A 22,747-nucleotide genomic window follows, 5' to 3' on the forward strand; every position below is an offset into this window, starting at 1 on the left:
GAGACGCAAAGAACTGAAAAGTATACTGGGGTTAGTTAGCTGCAGCTGGAGTTAGGAAGCTCCAGCCTAGAAGTTTTAGAGGTTCTGATTTCCAGGATTTTTATTAAAACATTAAATGTTACTTTTATATATAATGACTGGAGAATATATATAAATGCTGTAGAAAGGGTTAAAACAAGACAAAGAAGATGTCTGGATAAACCAGTATATTTAGGCAGCCATGTTGGCTTCAACCAGTTGCTTACAAAGCCTCATTTCTTCAAATTGTTAAAAGTCACTAGAAAAATCAAATAAAATACAATAAAGTTCCATGCAATACATGTCTTCCTCTGACAAATTATTTTTTAGACAGAAGTACAACATTTTCTACATTGAATCTGTCTGCACATGATAAGTATTTAGTATCACTTCATAAATTAAGCAAAAAGAATTGTTCTGATGCCACCATGTCAGGAGGCACTAGCAATAAAAGGCAGACAAAGCAGCTTCAGAAGAACAGGATGACTTAGAAGAATGGATTAACCTCTAAGTTTCCACAGAAGAAAGCACAAGCTCAGGCACTGAAGGACTGACTGAACATAAGTTCTGTTACAAACAGCTTAAGCAATCAGCATGACAAGGAATAGACAGATGCCTGCTGATGACAGAATGATCATAGAGAAGGAAGACATAAACAGTTAAGTAACAGTTCCCACACATGCTGACTGTCATCTTCATCTGGGGCCAGAAACATTTACACTCTGTCATGAGCTTAAGCAAACCAGGTTCTGGGTCACAGTCTGAGAAGACTTAGTCCTTCTGCTTCCTAAAAGCAGATGAAGCACATGGTGGGAAACAGGTGTTCCTCAACATCTCTTTTTGAACCAAGGCTAGTATGCAGTCAAGGGAAGAGACAGGAAAAATAAGGACAGAGCCATGCTCTTTATCCTTGTGTGTTAACAGTTTTCTTGAGAAAAGAAGTCGTTCATCATTAGTGCCCCACATCACACCAATATCACAGCTTTCAGTGTTAATGCATGTATCTGTTTTTGCTATCTTCTCAGCAATGCCTCAATGACGTGACTGCTCTCCCTTCCTAAAGGGAAAAATCATGGCCGCACATGAGAACACTCAGCAGGGGAGAGGCTTACATAGATGGCAGGATGTGTTCTCTGTAATGGTTAGAATGGCAAAACAGAAACAAAAGCCTCAATACTCCTTAGAAGTATGTAAAAAAAGCCTTTTTCTTTCCTTATAGTCTAGCTCAAGGTGAGCTTTCATGCAGAGCTACTACGGAGCACAGAGAATCACAGCTCGCTCAAGGATTTTGGAAACAACTTTTTAAAGGGCTCAAAATGATTTGTAACTCTCAGGTTATTCCTATTGTTATCTGAGAAGAATGCCTCACCCTTCAACATCCCTGTCCTCTGCATTCATTTATTGTATCTCCCTTTATTACATGCATTCCTTAGAGCACCACCTCTTCCTACATCTACAATAAAACCTATTCCTCATTCTCAGATAGATACTATCAAACTATTATCTTAAACAGGTATTTCTTGAATATAAGCTTTTCTGTAATAAGAAACTGCTGGCCATATTGTGGGTGTGACAAATGTTGCAAAAATGAGACTACAAAGTAATCAGAAACATATCTAATAGCTCCATCTTTAAATACCACAGTATGAAATCTCATGCAGACATGTCCACTGACAGGAACTCAATCAGATCCTCTCTACAGTTCATGGTAGATCTTGTAGTACAGTTTTTTTTGGGGTGGCAGGCAGAAGCACCACCAGTAACCTCTAGGAGAATCTTGGGAAGAAGGTAGGAAAGGCAAGAAAATCTAGGATCTGTGTACAGAATTACATGCTGACAGAGTGCAAAGACTATCTAGAGCAGTCTACCCTCTAGAAAAGTGCCAAAGGAAGCAGCATTGCTGCCTTTTTTCAGGATATAAATGGACCCTTTGTGGACCCTACCACACTGAGCAAGTAGCTTCTCAAGTGCCAAGTGATTCCATCAGCCACCTCAGTGGATCAAACCCCATCATCTTTCAGGTACATTAGAAACCAAAGATGTAACTTGAATACCAAAACCAGACTGCTGGATGACAACAGCTCAACCCTAATCTGATTATATGAAAATGGGAACCACAGTACTCCCCATCACAAGGAGCAGTATAATAAGAAAACACAAAATGGTGGTATGGCTGTCCCACTGGCATCACGGGTTGAGGATCCTAACACCAAGTTTCACAGCAACCCCAGATCTGGTATAACCTGAACTCACTGACTGTGTAAAAAGAAAACTATCTAAACAGCAAGAATAAATACAACCTGAATAAAAGGCAACCAAGCTGCTGAAAGGAACATTGGATAAGCCATTATCTTCAGTCTAATGTCCTCTTGGGATAGTCCTAGAAGTATATCTCACACTACACAATTCCTGAGTGGCTTTAGATAATTTCTCCACAAGGGAAACAAATACAGACAGCAGTAAGATGTAATAAAAGGTTAAACCTGACAAGGTTAAGCTGATTTAAGGTGATTAATGAACTGAACTATGTGCAGTGGCTGTTTTTACCAGACTTAATAAACAACCAATGTAAAAAGGTGGCAGTGGAGTGCTCCCAATAAGTTTTGTCTTCTATAAGTGGTAAAAATATGAGCTAATGCATCATATTGTAACTAGTTTGCAGAAAGCTTTGTAAGTTCAACTTACTGAGTAGTTGAAAAAAGTCTCAGTTACTAAGGATTTTGTTTCAATATATCACTAAAGCAACCACAGAAAGATTTTCAGCTCTTCTGCTCCATATTTCATACAGCTTTCCAGAATGGTTCAACTGCTTTCAAATGACTCCACTCTTTGGAGTGAGAATGACAGCTTCAGGACCAAGAAGGTAAGATCAAATTAAATGTCACTCAGTCATCACATAAAACATGCAAGTAGTCTGAATTAGGGCAACCTTCTTTATGGCAAGCTCCTCCTTTCCCTCACGACAGCACTGACACCCCTGCTGCATAACTACTGGTAGCTACGAAGAGCAAGAGGAAAAATAAGGGTACATATGGGAGCTGGAAGATGTTAAGAAGGAAGGAGAAGAACGAATTTGCACCCTGCTATAATATCTACTGCCTCATGTCACCTCACCCTTCCTTCTCCTTCTCCCACCCCAAACCTTGCCTTTCTCACATGTGCTTCTAGGCTGAACTGGAGAAGGGACACAGTTGCAGCAGCACTTGAGGCAAAGAGATCAAGAGCCAGAAAAACAACAAAACAAGAAATAATATCTCCAGAGCCAGCGGCTGCTCCCCATGGTTTCCTATCCCAGGTGCTTGATGCGATGTGCGCTTGCCGCCAGGCTAGAGACAAGGGTGCCAGGAATGGGGGTTGTGCATCAGAAGAGAAGAAGGTTTCCCTTACATGCCAAAAATGCCTCCCTGACTGCTCAGTTAAGCAACCCACATCAGCATTTCCTGACAAGCGTCCTATCAGATTGCACAGCTGAAAAATACTTGGCTCTAGTTATAGCAACACATTAAGGAAAAGGTAATAATGACTGTAATGCAAACTGAATTCAAAGAAGTTCCAAGTTATTATTTGTATTGTTATGCCTAGAGTTGATACAAACAAACATTTACCTTATTATAATATATATTGCAGCACATATTAATCAAGATCAATTAAATGGATAGTGCAAGTTGAGAACACACACATGTGAGATAGGGAGGATGAGTAAGATGGTATTAAATTTCCAGAGCTATGATTAATCACAATTTATCTATCAGAGCTCAGTCAAAAATAAACTAATAAGAAAAAAAAAAAAGAAAAATAGAACCTCTGGGAAGGGAATGCACTTCTCTAAAGGTTTTAGAAATACACTGTCAGCTGAACTGCAAAGCTACCCTAGTGGCACCACTTCTCCCCCAAGAAGATGTTATAAAAATGAGTCACGCCCAGATGACATACAAAATCCTTAATGCATCTGTTTGAGGGACTTGCTGTGTTATTGTCCTCTTGAGTTCTCCCTCAAGCCATAGTTTGTTGGAACTATATATTCAGCTCAAACTAATTGATGCAGTACGTTTGCAGCATTGTTTCTAAAATATTTCCACCAGCATTTCAAATGTTTCAAAAATTAACAGTGGGGGTACTTAGCTATTGGAACAGTTTAACAAGGGTTGTCATTGATTTTTTTTTTTCTATTGAGGTTGGATGTTCTTCTAGAAGTACAACTGTAGTTCAAACAGGAATGAATTCAGGAAAGTTCTCCCTGCCTGCATTATACAAGACAAAATAATGAATTATGAATGAGTCCCTCCTGTAGCTTTAAACATCTCCAAATCTGTTTTGCAATTCCTCTGGTGTTTAGGACAGCTTACCTTTCCCCCCTCACCCCTGTTTCATCTGTAACTTATTAAACTGGCATATGAGCCATCTGAAGGCACAGCATCTCATAGCATCTCATAACCAGAAGTATCCAGTTTTGCTTACAGCCATTTTTCACCTATTTTTTGGTGGTTTTTTTTGGGTTGTTTTTTTTTTGGGGGGGGGGGTGGGGGGGTGGTGGTGGTGAGAGTAATTAATTAATTAATTAATTATTTTTTACATCTTCATTTCCAACAGGCATTTCTTTGAGAAACCAACAGAACTCGACTTGTTTCATGGCTATTCTGATCTTACTGATGTGCATTTCCAAGGAGGTTCTTGTCTTCCCACCTGTAGCTGCAGGACAAACAAACTTTGAATATTAATTTCCATGCTCTATGAAATGCACTGAAATTAGGCATATTTTGAAGGCTTAGTTTATATTATCTGCTCTGTAGCCAAAGCTCAACCGCCCTACTTTGAATACACAATTTATGATGCCATCATTAGAAACAGAAAATAGCAATACAAACTACAAGAAATACGACACATTAAGTTCACCTCTACAGTACAGATGATCATATTAGAAGAAGAAAACCAGCCCATCTTAACATGACAGATTTTGTTTTTACCTTGGGTCCACATTTGCTGTTGCTTCATCGATGATAAGGATCCGGTTTTTTTTTAGAACCGCTCTGGCAAGACACACCAGCTGTCTCTGACCAACACTAAAATTAGACCCAGATTCTGCCAGCTGTGTCTCCATTTTATTAGGTAGATCTTCCACAGCCTCTTTCAGTTGCACCTGTTGACATGTCAACATACTGTAGGATGAGTAACTCTCTTTTAAATCAGCTATTGTGTGCCTGATGACACAACAATAAGTATGCAGGGTTTACCTTTTATATTCTGACACAAAATGAGTAAGTGCCAACTTGCATTACAGAGTGTGTCAGCTATTAGAACTCTAGAAATATTAAAGCACATTGTTAAGAATCTATTAATGTTCATTAAAGGTAAGATATGAATCAAAACATAACCAAAGCATCATCCCAAAGGATAATTTTTTCATAAAAGGCTTACATAACAATACACGTCTACACACACATGCAAACGCACACACAACGGTCTACCTTTCCCCATCAACAGCTATGCCCTTATCAAACTTGACGAAAACATCTAAAACCAAATGCACACAAGCACTGTAGTGTTATCTGGCTTGTAAAATCAGATGTGTATTACTAAGTTTAGTAAGTCACCTCTTCCAAGGCACTCCACAGCTCTTCATCGGTGTATTCGTTGAAAGGATCTAAGTTTTTCCTCATAGTTCCAGTGAATAAAACAGGCTCCTAAAACCCAGTAAAATTAGCATTCCATTACAGACACAGGTTTTATATTGCAATAGGTAATATAATAATAAACAGAACTAACCTATACCAACAAATAGCACAGAAATGTCCAAAAAGCAGCTATCTTTTATGAAATGCAAATGAGTATTTCACAATAGCTTACTTAAAGGAGGAGGGGGAGGCAAGTGTTCTACCAGTCTGTGTGAAGATAATTTACCAAACAAGACAGGTCTGTTTGTAAATTGCTGTACACAGTTATGTTGGCATTCAAATGGGTATTTACATGCCACTGTTTTGATGCCACAAGCTATATATATACTTACATGAAATCACTGCTGTCCTCCTGGTATTGTTAATGAAAACTAGCAACTACCACTGTCAATGAACTTACACTCCTAAATTACATTTGGGCAGTTTTGAAAATTTGTTTTTGAAGTACTTAAACCAGAGAGGAATAAAAGAGCTCACAATGCCTTTCTGGTTTTCCTTCTCTAGCTGCTTGTGAGTGTTTTTTTCATTTCATACCATAAATGCCCTTCAATTTTACCACCAGAGCCTAAGAGGAATTAAGCTTTCACCATTTCAATATAACTTTTAAACCTATACACACAGAAGTTAATCTACACTGCCACAGCATCAAAGAACTGGATACTTAGATACTTAGAACTGGAGCACTGCTGGGCAAAGTTCTCACTCAAAATACATCAGGGAGTCAAATCAGTACTTTCTCCTATTCAGGTACCAACGTGGGTTTACCTGTGGTCGAAGTAAGCTTGCTCTACTTCAACTCCCAATCAGACCAATAACATCATTAATCAAACTGGCATAAATTAATTCACACTGGGAAATGTAGTATTTGAGAAGCAAGAAGACAACTTTTGGTGCAGAACTTCTTAAGCAACAGATCAATACTCACAAATATGAGTTGCCAGACCTGAAAGTCATGCACTGACACTACTTTAGGCCTAAACTCTTCTTAATACTACACATAAAGACAGTAACAAGTCAAATGCTGTAACAGTGCTAAATCATAAAGGGAGACCATACATCATATTGTCAGTCTTCTTTAAACTGGAGAGATCTTATGCAAAATGTTTTCTTTTTTACTTCCCCAAGGAAATAAAGTCTAACTTACATTGGATAACTGCATCTTATTCTGAGATTAAACTCTGTTGTGACTTATGCTCCATCTAACCCTAGTGGTGCCCAGCTCCAAAGGGCTGCAGCAAATTGGAACAGAATTTAGACCTTAACCCTTTCATTGTGTCTTAATTTCTAAACCACTCTGAGTGGTATAAAATGATTAACAAAAAGAGAACATGCCACAAGCAATGTAAAAGAACACGTGCATATCTTGACATAGCATGCCAATTACTTGACGGTATCTGCTGCATTAGCAATATGTCACTAAAAAGCCTGCTGAATGAACAAAGGATTTTAAAAAAATTAACAGGTTAAAGAAATTTTTTGTTCAAAAAACACCTAGGAAGTAATTTGTTTACCAATACATATTGTAATACACCATTTGGGGTGTTTTGAAGGTATTATTATGTTTATTTTCCTTTTCAATCCATTTTTATAGGTTGGCTGAATTTATAAAGGGTTCATAACTATTATAAAAGTCCTAACAACAGACATACTGCAACAGAAGATAAGGATATTTTTTAATTATCATTTCTGACACAGATTATTATTTAAAATAGACTGGTTTATGAGAGGAAAGTAATAAGACAAACCTGTAAATAATTGTTGTAAAAATGCTTGCAGTCAGGGAGGCAGACAACATTTGCATAGGAAAGATTTACGAACACAGCCTTCACAGAGCTCCATCTAAGCAAGCAATTAGAAGCCCAAGCACATTTTTATTTCTCCAGGTAGGTATTTAAACTTAACATGTAAGAAAACTTCAGTCTTGCCTCATCACTCTCTAGGAATGGTTCTGTTTAGCTTGTTTGATGTTATAATTTTAATAAGCATCTCTCCCTCTGGTTTCTTAGCTTCCTACATAATTATAAAGTTATGTGCTGCAAAATAACTACCTGATGTTACATTACTATTTCTATCATTGACACTACTATTAATGCAGTACAAGACAATACCTATCACTCAGTTTACTACAGTATAAACCTTACTTCAAACCCTCCTCTTCTTCTTATTACCACCACTTCATAGTTTTGCTTATTTTTAGTGGAAACAAGTCCTCCCTTATGTGGAAAAGAAATGCTACCTGCTAGCCTTCAGACACTTAAAACCCTTTAGGACTATAATGAAAGCCCTATCATGTATATAAACTTGATAAAATCACAAAATTCAACTGGATTAAAATAGTTTTATAGCTATGGCAGCAGACCAATATATGAAAAAAAAAACCAAACCAACCCCAACATGTATAATTAAATGCAGTGAACTTTGAGCATTCCTTATCACTCAAAATGTAGAAAGTATATTAGACTAGCAGTTTTCCTGTCTCAGTACTCTATTTTATTCAACTGGGTTGAATTCTTCTGAAGGTAGAAACCACTCGCAATAGTTACAGGCAAGGCTTTAAAAAAGCTATAGACCTTGAATGAACTGATGATAACCTGCTTTCAGGAGAAAAGAAGACTGCACACAAACAACAACAACAGAAAAAACTTAAATCCACATAAAGTCCTCTTTATATACAAAAGACGCCTAGTTCCAGTGAGTACCTCCACTGTGTAATAACAAAGCCTTCAGCCTGCAGAAACAGCAGACATCCTGCATTAGGCAACAATCCAATTGGTGGGGGAGTACCTGTGTTTTGATAATAGCATACCTGCTTCTGTTCTCTGACTCCTACTCTTGGAAATGGAAAATTAAAAAAAGCAGCAGGTAAGAGAGGCTTAGAACCACTGTCCATTACCATTTTAACCAGATGTCACTCAAAGTCCCTTAGTAAGGAAGCTTCAACCAACACATCAAGCAGGAACTGCTGCCAAAGGATCAAGTGACCCCAGAGGACTGCTGAAGATTGGTATATTCTTGTCAGACTTTCTCTGCTTTTTCCCAGACTACAAGACAGCATGCTGCTAACACCTATGCACACGTATTCCAGAGGAACAGACAGGACAAAATCAGGAAGAAAATGCCACAGTCCCTGATACTGATTCTGTTTATCTTAAAATAATCAAAACCTTACTCAAGTAAGAATAATGCCTCACTGAAGTTTCTATGTCTACTGCATAGAGGGGTGCAGGGGGAACATAACCCTGCAAAGCATTTTAAATACTGAGGTGAAAATGCTTAGGGTAGACCACGTCACGCTCTTACCTGAGGTATAATTGAGATTTTCTTCCGCAAGTCATGGAGTCCTAGCTCTGACGTCAAGTACTTATCAATCCAAATCCTTCCTTCAGGTTCCGCTAAGCGAAAGAGGGCTGCTATCAGGGAGCTTTTCCCAGCTCCAGTTCTTCCCACTATTCCAACCTACAGAGCAAGCCAAGCTTGTACAATTAAACCATGAGTTTTTCAGGACAAATTAAGGTGCAAGAAACAGTTTTACATCACAGGATTCATAGTAGAACAAGCACCAAATAAAACTTCTTTATAATTAACATTTGTTTTCAAGAGGAAAAATCCTCCCCACAAAAATCAGCCTGGATTCAAGTGTCAGCCTGGATTCAAGTGTCATTTGGATACCCAACAGTTTCCTGGATCATAGTAAAAGGTGAAAGGTCTTCCCTTGAAGTGTGGTGTTTTATTGTGGAAAAAAGATAAAGTGGGTTGGTATATAGAGTAATATTATTCAAGGCTGCTAGTTTTTATACTAAGCCTGGTTTTCTGGGTGATGTTAGGCAAATAAAGTCAGGCATACATCTACTTTTCAACCCAAAAAAGTACTGACTCCCATAAAGCACTCTGGGAACAATGTATGAGCGAGCAGTAACTCCAATTTAAATAACTTAAGACTGATTTTGGTTAGCATGATTAAGCTGAAGTACTTTAAAGCAGCCAAATTCTAAAGCCAAAACCAGCATGACTGTAAACTGTATTCATGCTTCAGACAGCTTCAACAGAGAGGGCACAAGTATTGAAGCTACAAGGCCATCTGAGCAAGCTGCAATTCCTTTTCAAACTGAAGGAAAAGTGAGTAATAAATTCACAGTGATTCAGGCTTCTGCATGTTCCCAAATTAAAATCAGAAGCTGTATGCAATGTGAACAAATAATGATTTTCAAAAAAAAAAGAGGTAGAGACAATGCAAAATACAGGATTGCTAACTTTAATGAACAAGGGGTTGAGACCTACAAATATTTCATATGAAACCAACCCTTGGGAGAAAGAAGGCCCATTAATAACTGAAAGGAGACACATAATTAGTGGTGATTAAATACTACTTGAACAGCAAACTTTTTTATTTAAATGTTGTCTTCAGGTAAAGGATTCTTAGAGAAAACAATGTACAGCAATCAGCTGTACCAGAGAAGGTGATGGGCGTAACCCTCCACACAGATCTGATCTGGCAGGATTTGTTACTTCCTGCACTCGCTTCTAATCGCGGCGTTTCCAGAAAGAAATCAACACACTGGAAAGAGTTCAGAGAAGTGCAACATAAACTTAATACAGGTTAGAGATACTGATTTGATGAGGAAGGATTTATGAGGATTAAACATGCACAATATAGCCTGGTGAAGTGACTGGGGTGCAGAAGGGAGGAAGAAACATGAAGGTCTTCATGAGTATACGTACAGACACCAGAGGGCAACTACCCACTGCCTGAGACTCAGATGTGTAACTGCTACAATGAAATTAAGCACAGGAAACTACATGGAACAGCAAGGAGAAACTTGTTAACAGTCAGAGACACTAAGCTCAGACAAAGCAGCAGTGCCCACATTTCATCAAAACTTCACAAAACACTATAAAAAGTATACTGCAAGGAGCAACTTATACTGCATAATCTAAAAGGCATTTTACACTTCCATTTTCCAATTCAATAATTTCATCCAACAATTCATTATTTTACTATTGTATATAAACTAATTAACATTTATACAGTGCTTATTATTAAAGATACAGCCTAATTTAAGCAAATCTGCTACAATAAATGATAAAATGTCTAGCATTCTAAATTCTATCAGAGAAACAAAGGAAAAATAGTTCTGAACAGATACACTACAGCTCAGAAAGAAAATGCTGAATGGAGAACACAGACACCCACAGTTGTGAAAACAAAAGTTCAATTGTTCCTCTATAAATGTCAGTAATATAAAGTATTGTATTAAGGATATAAAAAAAAAAACAGAAAAAATACATTTGATACTTAAAATAAAAATGCAGCTGCTCTGCATATTGTCAAAGTCCCACTTTCAGTTTGGCATCAAATGAAAGGACTATGCTCTTCAGTATTTAGAGGAGTCTACGTATTTTTGGTCCAACTGACTACAGGCTGCTGAAAATTGACATGAATGTGAAACAGCTCTCACTATACACATTTACTTATTTTTCAATACATCGTATTCTTCAGAGGTCTGTGTTCCCAGCCAGTGCAAATACAGTGATGGTCTGGAAATGGAAGTCCCAGCTACCTAACAGGAATCACATGGCCACAATTTTGTGGGCTGCTGTGAGCCACGTGCATACTCAGGAGTACACCTGCTATGCTGGGCTTATCATTACTCAAGTGTCACTTGTACTTCAAAGTAGAGCTGCACAACAAATGGGAGTGAGATTTACAGCACGTCAGCTACTCCACTGAAACTGCCCATGTCTTTGTTATCCCTCAGGCAACCTCCCTTTCGTGCTATGCTGTGACAGTATTTACACGAACAGCTGCCATGCCGTAAATCTGGACTCTCACCCTCCTAACTTTTTCATGGAGCCAGACCCTCAGATTTAGGATCTGTCAGGACAAGGTGCATTTAACAATGATTTAGTCAATAAGTACTCATAAGCACCCTGAAACAAAGATAGTGGTGTTTAAAACCTGAGGCTAACCTTTTCCTGCTGCAGCTATAGTAGCTAAAGAGGTTAATCACAGTCGGCTGCTGGCAGTGCTCCTTATGTGAGCACTCCCCAGTCTGTCCCTGGCAGACTATGCTACATGAGCAAAGATGGTTAAAACAGAGGATCATTCCTAGCCTGCTTTGATAGTAGGGAAATCCTGAATGCTGAGACAAAGAGACCCTAACCCACAAGTGATCTCCTAGTAATCACCTCCTCCATTCTTACTGTACCTATGGCTTCCCAAAGTGGGCACTCGATGGGCACAACTACAAGCACCACAGAAGCTTTAACTCAGTCAAACTGCTAGTGGTACTGCAGCCACCAGAAGTCTGTATGAGCCAGGCATCTAAGCATGCCTAAGAGCTCTCAAAGAAAGGCTTATGGGCAAAATCCCTAGAGCATCTGGAAACCTGGTTCTGAAGAGACACTTCGCAGTAATTAAAACCAATATAAGGAGCACAGACGCTTGGGAGATTTATTTTACACAGTGGCAGTTTACTGCAGTATTGTGCACAACATCATAGAACGCAAACATGAAGTTTTTAGCAATAGTTTCAAACGGGACAATTCAGTTCAGGGTGACAAAACCACAGCATAACCACTCAGCAAAAATAAATACCCCCCCCCGTCATCCCTCCTCCTTCTGCCCCCACCTAGGACTGAGTCATACACTGCTAATATTTCTTGCTTTCATTTTTTACTTTGTCTCTCACTAAAAAATGCAAACGTTCTTGTCTGCCATTACACTGGAATGATATATAACAGCTAGAGATGGCCCATAGGCAATAAAAGTAGAGAGCAGATAAACATCCCCTTTGCTGCTCTTAAGCACCATTTTTAACTCACCCACACCTAATTCCATGAGATCATCTCCATGCAGCAAAGTTGGGCTCAATTTCTGTAACATGCATGTTATTAAAAGGTCCACTTGAGGAATGAAACAGATTTGGGACTGAATGGAAAAGCATGTTACAAATGAGGCCAGGGCAATGATTGTAGAGAGTTGAACTAGCCTCCTAGGGAAGATAATCCTAATCAAAAAAGTACATGTGTGTTTGAAATGTAGCAAAACACGAATTAACACTGCAAGTCTCTAATTTAATTTTATCTGTGGGGGAGACTTTCCCTGCAGCCCTCTTTCAATTGCGATAGCGTCAAAATTGGGGAGGAAGAGTCAAATTTGCAGAGGAAGAAGAGTTTTATTTCTATGCTTCTTTTGGCTACCAATCTAATTAATCGCAACAGCTAATTGGATTGGTAGCCGAAAGGAATTGAAATAAAATCCCCAATTTTAAAGTTATACAATTGATTTATATTTCTTTCTTCTCTCTTCCATCTGGGGCTCTGTGCAAGAGCATGTACATTCCTTATTTTCAATTGTCTCTGCTCACCTTTGTCTGCTGACATCCTTTGTTCCATTTATGTTCCCTCTACTGAATCCACAATTTCCTAACACAGGTCCATTTACTTTGGATTTGAATAAACACTTTGGCCTTAGCCAGTGTTTTGAATGTCTGCCACTTCCCAGTGAAACCCAATTTTTTTAGGGTATTATCAAATAACCCTTTTTTTTTTTTGACGCACAGAAATGTCATGCTCCCAGATGCATGCATGCTACACTTACAGGAAATAAATAGGCTCCAACTTTTGTCTTTAAATATGACTAAGGCTTATTCTTTAAAAGTACACTTACTAATTTCCTAACATCCATGTATTTTATAATGCACTTTTATCACACAGCGTTGTGTCAGTTTATCATCTTTGCTTAATTTCTGTGCATGCCTACAGACAGCCATATACATACCTTTTCTTTTGGTTTAATTAAAACAGACAAATGTCTTAACACCAAAGGTCCATCCAGACTGTAAGTGAAGTTAACATTTTCAAATGCTATCATTCCTTGGTTTGGCCATTCAGGTGGTGGATGCTTGTTGGTTTCCCAAGGAGCTTCTTTTTCAAGTTCTGTGTATTCCATTACTCTTTCTGCTGATATCATCTAAGGGGAGGAAAGAAGACATATATTTCATAAATTACACAATATATTTCATATATTCAGATATTACATAAATTTCAGCTTACTGCATATATTGCAAATATTACATACACATGTTTGTGTATATTTTTTACTAGAAAGATTCAATGCAAATTATTACAGAGGTTTGTTTTTTTTCATCACAGATAAGATTATTTGGTAGCATCCTATGCTTACTTTATACAACTGAAAAAGTGGAAAGAATGCCTCTCATGGCCTGCTACAGACCCAGATTATCATGATGCATAAATCCATACATAAGCATTCATGGCTAACCAGTGGGATTAATTACAAATCTAAGTACACCCACAAATATTAAGAAATCCAAGCTATGAGTTGTCTGTCAGTCTTGACCAAGATGACAGCATTTTATTGTGTGCTGGGAAAACAAAGGCTAGAAATGAAACTGCTGTATAAGCTACATGCAGATGCACAATAGCTACTAGAATCAAGTTATTGGCTTCATCATCCCATTTTTGTCCTCATCATTACCACTGTGCTCACCCCTGGAAAATCTTCTAAATATCTGTCACAAGCAACTCCACAATCCAAGACAGCTGTCACCGTATTGTTAGTGACTTACATGCAATAAAAGTTTTCTCCCATGTATTTTATGCCAGATACAAAAGAAACTACAATAACTAGATGATCATAAGGTCCTTTCCAACCCTAACTATTCTGATCCTATGATTTGCTGATGCCTCTAACCTTACAGGAAGGAAGAGAAACAGAAGTTGAGCTATCTAGACATTTTTTTCCCATTGGGCAAATAATAAAAGTTCTGTTTAGGCTCTGATGTGCATACTCATCCATACATCTTCTCAATACTACTAATTGTCTTTAACAGTATCCACCCACAGATGGATACTGAAAAAAAAAGAACCATCATAAAGATACTCAGTAGGCGTATCTTGCCTGGAGTGGCTTTATAGGCACAGGTCACCAGGCAACAAGTTCTCTGACCTTGTTGCCATCTACCCTTTCCATTCTACAAACTAAGCTCCAAGGAAAAGCACGTAAGGAAGGAATGACAGAGTAGAACAGAGAGGTAATGTTCCTGCCTCCCCCAAATGTACTCAGACTTTAATAACAAGGGGGTTTTGGTGGATGCCCACCTGTGAAAGAAGTTTCACAGCTCCATATAATGATCAGCATTCCACATCAAAGGTTAGTGAATGGCAAGCCTTTCTCCTTCAAAGTATTTCTGAATCACAGCCTCCAAGAGAGTAACTCACTACGTAAGAGAGTCCCAGAGACTGACACTTCTAAAAGTTTCCAACTGGTAAGAAAAAAACAAAAGCTTTCTTCCCATTTCTCAACAAAGTCTGTCACCACTAATTTATTCATGGCTGACAAATGCTCTGAAGAAGCAATGTGCTAGACAACAAAATAATACTAATCTATCATTATTATGAATTTTATCTGTTATTAAACATGGCTTTGTAACTTCTACAAAAGGACTACGTGTATTTCCTAGACTATGGTCAGCAAATAATAATTACAAGTAACCTTGAGTTGTCAAAGCAACACAAAACCCCTCCAGTTTATGCTTAATATGTTCTTTTTTTTTAGTCTTTTTATATATTAACTTAAGAAAGTAAACAGGCAACTGAAACATGCTAGTAAACATTGTAAATTGGTGGAAGGCATTTTACTTGCTAAAGTTTGGAAAACACACAGTCCTCTCAGCAGAACATAAACACTTTTCAAGTATTTATTAACTCACAACAAATTAAGAGTTGTGAATTTACAATGAATTAACAGGACCCTAAAAATGCCATGACGGATATAAATAAATTTTTAATTTACATTTAAACCCCCAAATCTAAAAGAAAAATTAAATGTAAAATCTTATTTACAGAGAGGGATTTATTTCTTGTAATTTTAGCAAGTTGTAACACAATTGTCTACACTGTAACTAGACAGTCTCTATCTGCTGTTGTAAAGGGAGATTATAAAACCTCCCTTACTATGAATAGAGAGGGAAACTCACTAGGCACAATTCATCTCAACAGACATTCAAAATCACCCAGACAAATTATACCCCTGAAGAGGCTATTTTTCTTTATGGACTGTAAGTGGTGCTCCAATTGTTTGCTAAGGTATTAATGTCCTAAGATAATTAAGAAGAATCCCATCCTTAAGGCCTCATGTCACAACCATGAAAAGGAACCAAGAGGTGAAAAGGCAGAAATAAACATTACCAGGTTTTCAACTTCAGCACTTTGTCTAACACCCCACTGGAATGTTCCCATGAGGGTGATTGCATAGGATAGCGCCAAACCAACCTGTCCCGCGTTCAAAGCTGCACAACAAGGAAAGAAGAGAATCAAATAAGTACACCAGTAATTACACAAAATCCTAGTTAACTTCACTTTCATGAGGTTGCTCATATGGTGGAAGCATCACAGCCAGGATTCTGTTTGGTTACACCATACTTGCCATCTGCACAATGAGTACCTCCAGGCAGAACAGCTACTTCCTGCATTTTTTTAGGTACATTTTGGAAATTGTATTTGAAAAGACTGTCCCAGTTTTCCTTGGCGTGTCATTTTATCTAAAAACTGAGGTTCAGTCTCAAGATCATACTTACGCAGCTTGTTACAGTCATCCCTACCTGGCTGAACAGTAGTAACTTTTCATGTTTTTTCTAAAAAAATTAGATCAGTCCCTAAATGTAAGTAAAAAATTAGTGTAAAGTGATTTCAAAGTTATGAATGTTTTTACATCACTTTGCACTCTTGTAAGTGACCAGATAAAATAACAGGACAGAATATTTCTTCCCTTGTTTATATAAGCATTCATTGTGTTCAGTGGGTCTCCTCTTGCAAAATAAATGAGTTATGTCTGGCCCAATATTAAGCATGGTTGTCCTCTGGCTTACTTGAACTTTAACCTGGCACAGCTCTATTGACTTTAAGAGAGCTACTCCTTATTCAGAGGCAAAGAAAGATTCAGGACCATTGTTCTGACTTGTCTTTTTGCATTCTAATAACATCAAACCCAATTTAAGATTTTCAGTGTTGAGCAGCACAGAGTGTTCAAATTTTAAAACACATGCATTTACAGAACTTATCCAAAGGAAAAAGAAAAGAAACAAAACCAGCAAATTAGCACTAATTTTCATGTCCAAGATAATTACTTCTTCCTTCATATTTTAGATGACTATCTCATTCTAGTACATCTAGCCCAATTACATCCTGGATGATGCATACACTAATGACAGTTCATGAGTGACAGTGAACATAAAATGTCTTTTTACAAGGCGATTTTCTTTCTGGAACTGGCCTATCGTGCTGATCCAAGCTATCATAAGAGTATCCCTAGGAATTTTAGCTTGCCTTTTGGCCTACTGTGCCATGTGTAGAAAGGAAGAAAGTTGTTAAGAAGCAGCTCCGTGGGCGTTCCAGTATGTAAAGCAAAGCCCTGTAGGCCACACCCCCCCCCCCCCAAAAAAAAAAAAACCAACAACCAACAACAACCAACCAACAAACCAAAGGTGGGGAAAAAGATTTATTTGTTCTTACTGGTCTGAGTCTCAGAAGTGAAGACTACAGATCTGCTAGTTTGCACATTTGGGGGTGATGGTAGATGTATGCCTAACCCCAGAATATGTCTGAACTGCCTCCAGTATTTCCAGGGAAGCAGATACAGCCTCAGTGCCCTAGACCGAGGAAGAGATCATGATCTAAAAAGAAACATTTAACTTAATTACAGCCCTTAAACAATTAGAAACAGCAAATTATGAAAAAGAATTAGACATTACTATACATGGTAATTACTGGGTGAACTTTTGCTAACATCTGTACTTACTTTTGGCGAGAACCAGGGAACCAAAGGCAACCACTATTACAAAAATGGCACAGATGGCATCCAGACGTACAGCAAACCACCTCGAGGTTGTCAAAAATAGAAACCAGGCCTCTAAAGTGTATTTTACAAAGACATAAAACCAGTGGATTATTAGAAAACTGAGCTGTATAATTATCATTAATGTTAATATAAGTTGTTAAAACCCCTCCAACATTGCCATCTTCAAGTGCATGATCACCATGGCCTGATGGTGATCAGAATATTGTCCAGTTTTCCTGAAATGGCCTCATCTAGTTTTCACACTATTAGCAATCACAATAGCAACCACAGCTAGTAGAATATACAGTAATACGGAAAAAAAACGTTACAGCCTGAAGTATGGTCCGTTTATTTGAAGTGTAAGCCTTTTTTTAAACTCTAGTGGATTCAGGAACCGTATACAAAAGCAGAAGTACAACTACAGTTGGTGTAGCTGGACTACAGTCCACAGGCTTTTAGCTAAAACATATCACAACACAACCATCAGAGCCAAATGTTTAGAAGGCAGCTGCAGCTGGTTAAGCTCCCGTAAGAGCTACTCTATCTGGCCAGAGGAGCTACAGAGCTATGCAAGTGACTAAATGCATGTATTCATTCTCAGTGAAGCTCACAGGTGGACATCCCCACTGGGCACTCAAATCCAGGTGTCCAAATTTGGTGCTAAATTCCAGTTCAGACAAACACGCTACAGTACAAGATACAGCAGATAGCAGGAAAAGACACTGCAATATAGAAGGCAAAATGTTTGATTCAGGGCCAAAACTAGAAGTAGCCATAACAAAATACGGCATTATTTATTGCTTAGGCTGCAGTTGGACGAACTGTTCCAGCTGCTACTTAGTCACAGCAGAAGGTTACCATTCCAACCCGCCATTCCAACCCTTTCTTCATTGCTCATGTTGGTGCCATGGATAGTAGGACTGAGTCCACCCTCAGCAAGTTTGCCAACAAAACCAAGCTGTGCAGTGCGGTCGGCACACTGGAGGGAAGGGACCTTGACATGCTTGAGAGAAGGGCCAGTGTGAACCTCATGAGTTTCAACAAGGCCAAGCTCAAGGCCCTGCACCCTGGTCAGGGCAATCCCAAATACAGGCTGGGCAGAGAATGGAATGAGAGAAGCCCTAAGCAGAAAGACTTGGAGGTGCTGCTTTGCAAAAAGTCAAATGGTAAAATGACCAGGCTACATCCAGCCCACCTGCAGCGCTGTGTAAGGCTCTGTGGCCAACACCACAAGAAGGATATGGACCTGCTGGAGGAAGTCCAGAGGAGGTCCATGAAGATGATCAGAGGGCTGGAGCTATGGAGACAGGCTAGGGGAGACCTTACAGCAGCCTTCCAGTACTTAAAGGGGCCTTACAAGAAATCTGGAGAGGGACTTTATACAAGGGCATGGAGTAATAGGACAAGGGGGAATGGGTTAAAAGAGGATAAATTTAGATTAGATACTGGTTGGAAGTTCTGTACTGTGAGGGTGGCGAGACACCGGCTTCCAGAGAAGCTGTGGCTGCCCCCTCCCAGGCAGTGTTCAAGGTCAGGCTGGACGTAGCTTTGAGCACCCTGGTCTAGTGGAAGGTGTACCTGCCTGTGGTGGGGGGGGTTGGAGCTAGATGATCTTTAAGGTCCCTTCAAACCCAAGACACTCTATGATTCTACAATTGCTTGTCATACACTCCATGCTAAAGATCAGTGCTATTTCAACTCTTTCAATGTTTCTCAGCCCAGTGCTGGAAAAGATTCAAAGTAAAGTAACCTTCCTTTTGCATATAAACAGAGGAGGTAAGTCTGATTTTAAGACAGATCATTTTGGATAACCAGATAATGAACTGATCAAATCAGCCAATAGAACTCCATGTAAGTTCTGGAGGACAGCTGAGGGAAAGAGAGGATGACAAGAGACGGGTAAGGCCCAGAACTGGTAACCTCTTAGTCAAATCTACACCAACTGTGGCTGCTTATGCCCAACCACACATTTAGGAGCTGGTTTCATTAAACAAGACATTTTATATGGTCTACGGACAGTCATACGCCATTTTGTTGCTCCTCCCACCATGCACCACTGTGAAGAGCCTATCTTCTTGGTAACATCCTGCAGGTACTGGATGGCAGCTATTAAATCCTCCGTAAGCCTTCTCTTCTGCAAGTTAAACAAACCCAGTTTCCTCAGTCTCTCCTCATAGGGAGATGTCTCTTGTTAGTCCCTGACCATCTTAGTGGTCTACACTGAAAGCACTTCTAGAGTGTTTCCTGCATCTGGGGGTCCAAAACTGGATGAAGTATTCCAGATGTGGGCTAACAAGTGTTGAGGGGGATAATCACTTTCCTCCTTCCACTGGCCGTGGTCCTGTTAATTCAGCACAGATGTTGCTGGCTGCCTTTTCTACCCAGGCACACTGCTGGCTCAATATTCCTTCAAAGGACCAAAAATTACATACATGCTAAACAAGCTATTATATCTCAAATACTCTGGTGGAAAAGACACCAAGATGAAGCAAGCAGATAGACAAAAGAATGCAACTGTAAACACTGAAGCTTGATCTCAAAAGCAGGTTCCTGAACTGCCCAGGAGGGGAAATACTGGCAGTTTTATTAGAGAGATGCATAAAATGGGCTGGAAAATAGTGTGTTTGTGATCCTTAGATCTGACCTTAAAATACAAGAAAATATTTCTTCTAAAGGTTACAGTCCTCTTTTTATGGTGAAGCTTTTATACACAGTTTATTGACTAAAGATGTCTTTTACTAAAAAGCTTAAGAAACAACTTTGTGTTCCCTTGCTATCAGCTGCTGTAACATTGATTTGGTCAGATAACTAGTGACTTGAAGATAATAAGAAAAGGGGAATGCAAAGCTAGGGGTGCCTCCCTGGAAGATATGCTTCCCCAGTCACAACTTACTGGGCTCTACACAGAGCTCAGTGTGTGCAATTCTACAGCCTGTGGTAAGCTGAGCTTCAGAAAAGATCAACTGGTCTGGTCTGAAACCTTAGAAGTCTGTAAATTTTAAAAAAGCCACAGAACATACTTGTATGCCTTATGACAAAGGAAATACAAGATCTTAGTTAACAAACACACTATTGCAAACTTTAATTCTACCGCATCTTGAAAAACACTGTAAGAGAGAACATCTCATTGACAGAAGGCAAAGAATCACAATGCAAACCTGAACTGTATAACTTATACTTGCAGAATACTAATGTTTTACACCTTCTAGTCATGTTAATGCCATATATTAGATTTGAGCTCTGAAAGCTCCTCAAATAAAAAAGAAGTGAGATTTATGAAACTTTTCCAAGATGATTTATAATCATCATCTCTGCCTACTCCTAGCACTCTACTTAATCTTAAATGCTTCACAATAGAGCTTGTTCCTTCACCCTACCCCCTCTCTTTTTAAAGACAGAATCCAAGAAAATGTCAAAAATTATTCTTTAAATATTCTTATCAGGCATACTTTAAATTGTTTATCTTAGACATTGTTAAAACATGTGCGTGGCTATCTCAAATCGTATTACAGCCCAAAGTAAACTCTCAAAATCTAGACAGATAGGAACGTTTTTGTTCTAACAGAGAAATTTTACCCTAAAGAGACGAATGCACAGCTCCTACTGAGTTTAATGCACATTACATACATGTCGCTGAGGGCATAAGATATTTCCCTCCTACAGAGCAAAGATTTGATTTTTCACGTCAATTCATCACAAACCTGAGTGGAGGTCTTGGTGTGCATCAAATAATTTTTGAAATCTTTCCTCTGCTTTCAAAGCCCGAATAGTCCAAAGTCCCTGGAGGGATGACGACAAGTGGGAGAACACTGGACTTCTAGCTACAAAGGGAAATGAGAATAACTTAGCAATAGCTGAAGGACAACATTTAATTCTTTTTGTAGCACACTAATCGTTAATCCTACTACTTTATATTTAACCACACAAGTTACTGTACTGCATCCTCTTAGAATAAATATGCAGTGCTTTTAACCATAGTCCTCTTACTCAATTAGAACCAGTCAGACAGACAGGCACATTAATTTATACAAAAATGTCATACGTCTTTAACAATAGCTGTCACTGAAGAAACTCTTTGAGCTTTATTAATGATATGAGGCACCCATGTTTGTTATTCATAATGCTTAATATTTCATATCATAGTGAAGCTACAGTCAAGCACAAGAGCCACATTAGGTCAGAAACACCGTTAGTATGTGCATGCAAGGTCCGAATGACCAGCAACTTAGCATGTTCTGAAGTAGCTTTACTTACAGGTAGTAAAACTGACATACCCAAAGTTTATCATTATGCAAAACAGGAGCTAAGCATGTAATTCACTAGTTGAATCAAAGCAATAAGGAAGTTATTTGCATAGAAAAGAAAAAAATCCTTGATGGATTGTCTATAAAATACTAGCATTTCACATAATAATAAGCAGGCTTTGAGCTAACATTATGTCCCGCCAAACTACATACTTGTGGATTCTAGACGTTTAATATCTCTTGAAGTGTCTAAGAAATATCGTCGAAGAAAAATGAAAAGAATAAATAGTGGAATTAAGGGGATGAGTATCCAAGGAATCACTGCCACAGCCACAGCCACCACACCAAAAATCTGTAGGAGAGTCTGGAGCACAATAGAAACAAAATAAAAAAACTCTTTGCCAGAAGAACTTAATTTAGAGCAGGTATAAAACTATTTAACACTACTGAAACACTTAAATATTTAAACATAACGACCAAACTTAAGAGCTGATACATTGTATAACATAAGCGACATCTATTTTTAAGCAACTTGAAGAATTTACAGTGATACCAAACCTGACTAATTGTGCAGTTTATGGTTTTCTTCTACATTACTTGTTCTTTAAGAAACGTCCTTACAAAACCAGTGGATTGAACATTAGCATGTGTCTCTGTGGAATATTCTGTGACTGCTCTAACGAAGTAATAGATGATTAATGGGCAACTAATCTTTAATGGACCCAAGCTACCTGGTGAATCAGGGATATGCTTTTCATTCCAAGCAGAAAGAAACTGTTCAAAGACTGAGTTTCAGTTGAAAGACTTGACAGTTGGAACAGCTTTCCACACAGACTTGTAACTTCCGTATAAAAAACTATGTCCCATTTAGAAAGAAAACCCAGTATCGGACAAAGTGAGCTTTTTCATCCCAAAGGCCTGCAGTGGGAAATGTTACAAATAAAATGTTAAAC

The 22,747-nt window shown here is 38.6% G+C and overlaps 1 protein-coding gene across 2 annotated transcripts in view; it reads right to left on the reverse strand.

The window, feature by feature from the left end:
• The window catches only part of ABCC4 (ATP binding cassette subfamily C member 4 (PEL blood group)), a 154,481-nt gene that overhangs the window by 25,801 nt on the left and 105,933 nt on the right, over window positions 1-22,747 (reverse strand). For both annotated transcript variants that reach the window (XM_062624594.1, XM_062624596.1), the window contains exons 21-28: window positions 22,008-22,158; window positions 21,252-21,371; window positions 17,512-17,622; window positions 15,903-16,003; window positions 13,471-13,662; window positions 8,991-9,146; window positions 5,610-5,699; window positions 4,983-5,155 (exon numbers count right to left, since the gene is read on the reverse strand). In XM_062624594.1, coding sequence (XP_062480578.1) covers window positions 4,983-5,155; window positions 5,610-5,699; window positions 8,991-9,146; window positions 13,471-13,662; window positions 15,903-16,003; window positions 17,512-17,622; window positions 21,252-21,371; window positions 22,008-22,158 — 1,094 coding nt within the window. The remainder of the gene's footprint in view (window positions 1-4,982; window positions 5,156-5,609; window positions 5,700-8,990; window positions 9,147-13,470; window positions 13,663-15,902; window positions 16,004-17,511; window positions 17,623-21,251; window positions 21,372-22,007; window positions 22,159-22,747) is intronic.

The sequence above is a fragment of the Pezoporus occidentalis genome, unplaced genomic scaffold (assembly GCF_034315485.1).
Source record: "Pezoporus occidentalis ecotype Australia unplaced genomic scaffold, CSIRO_AGI_Poc_V1 ctg27, whole genome shotgun sequence".
Classification (NCBI taxonomy): domain Eukaryota; kingdom Metazoa; phylum Chordata; class Aves; order Psittaciformes; family Psittacidae; genus Pezoporus; species Pezoporus occidentalis.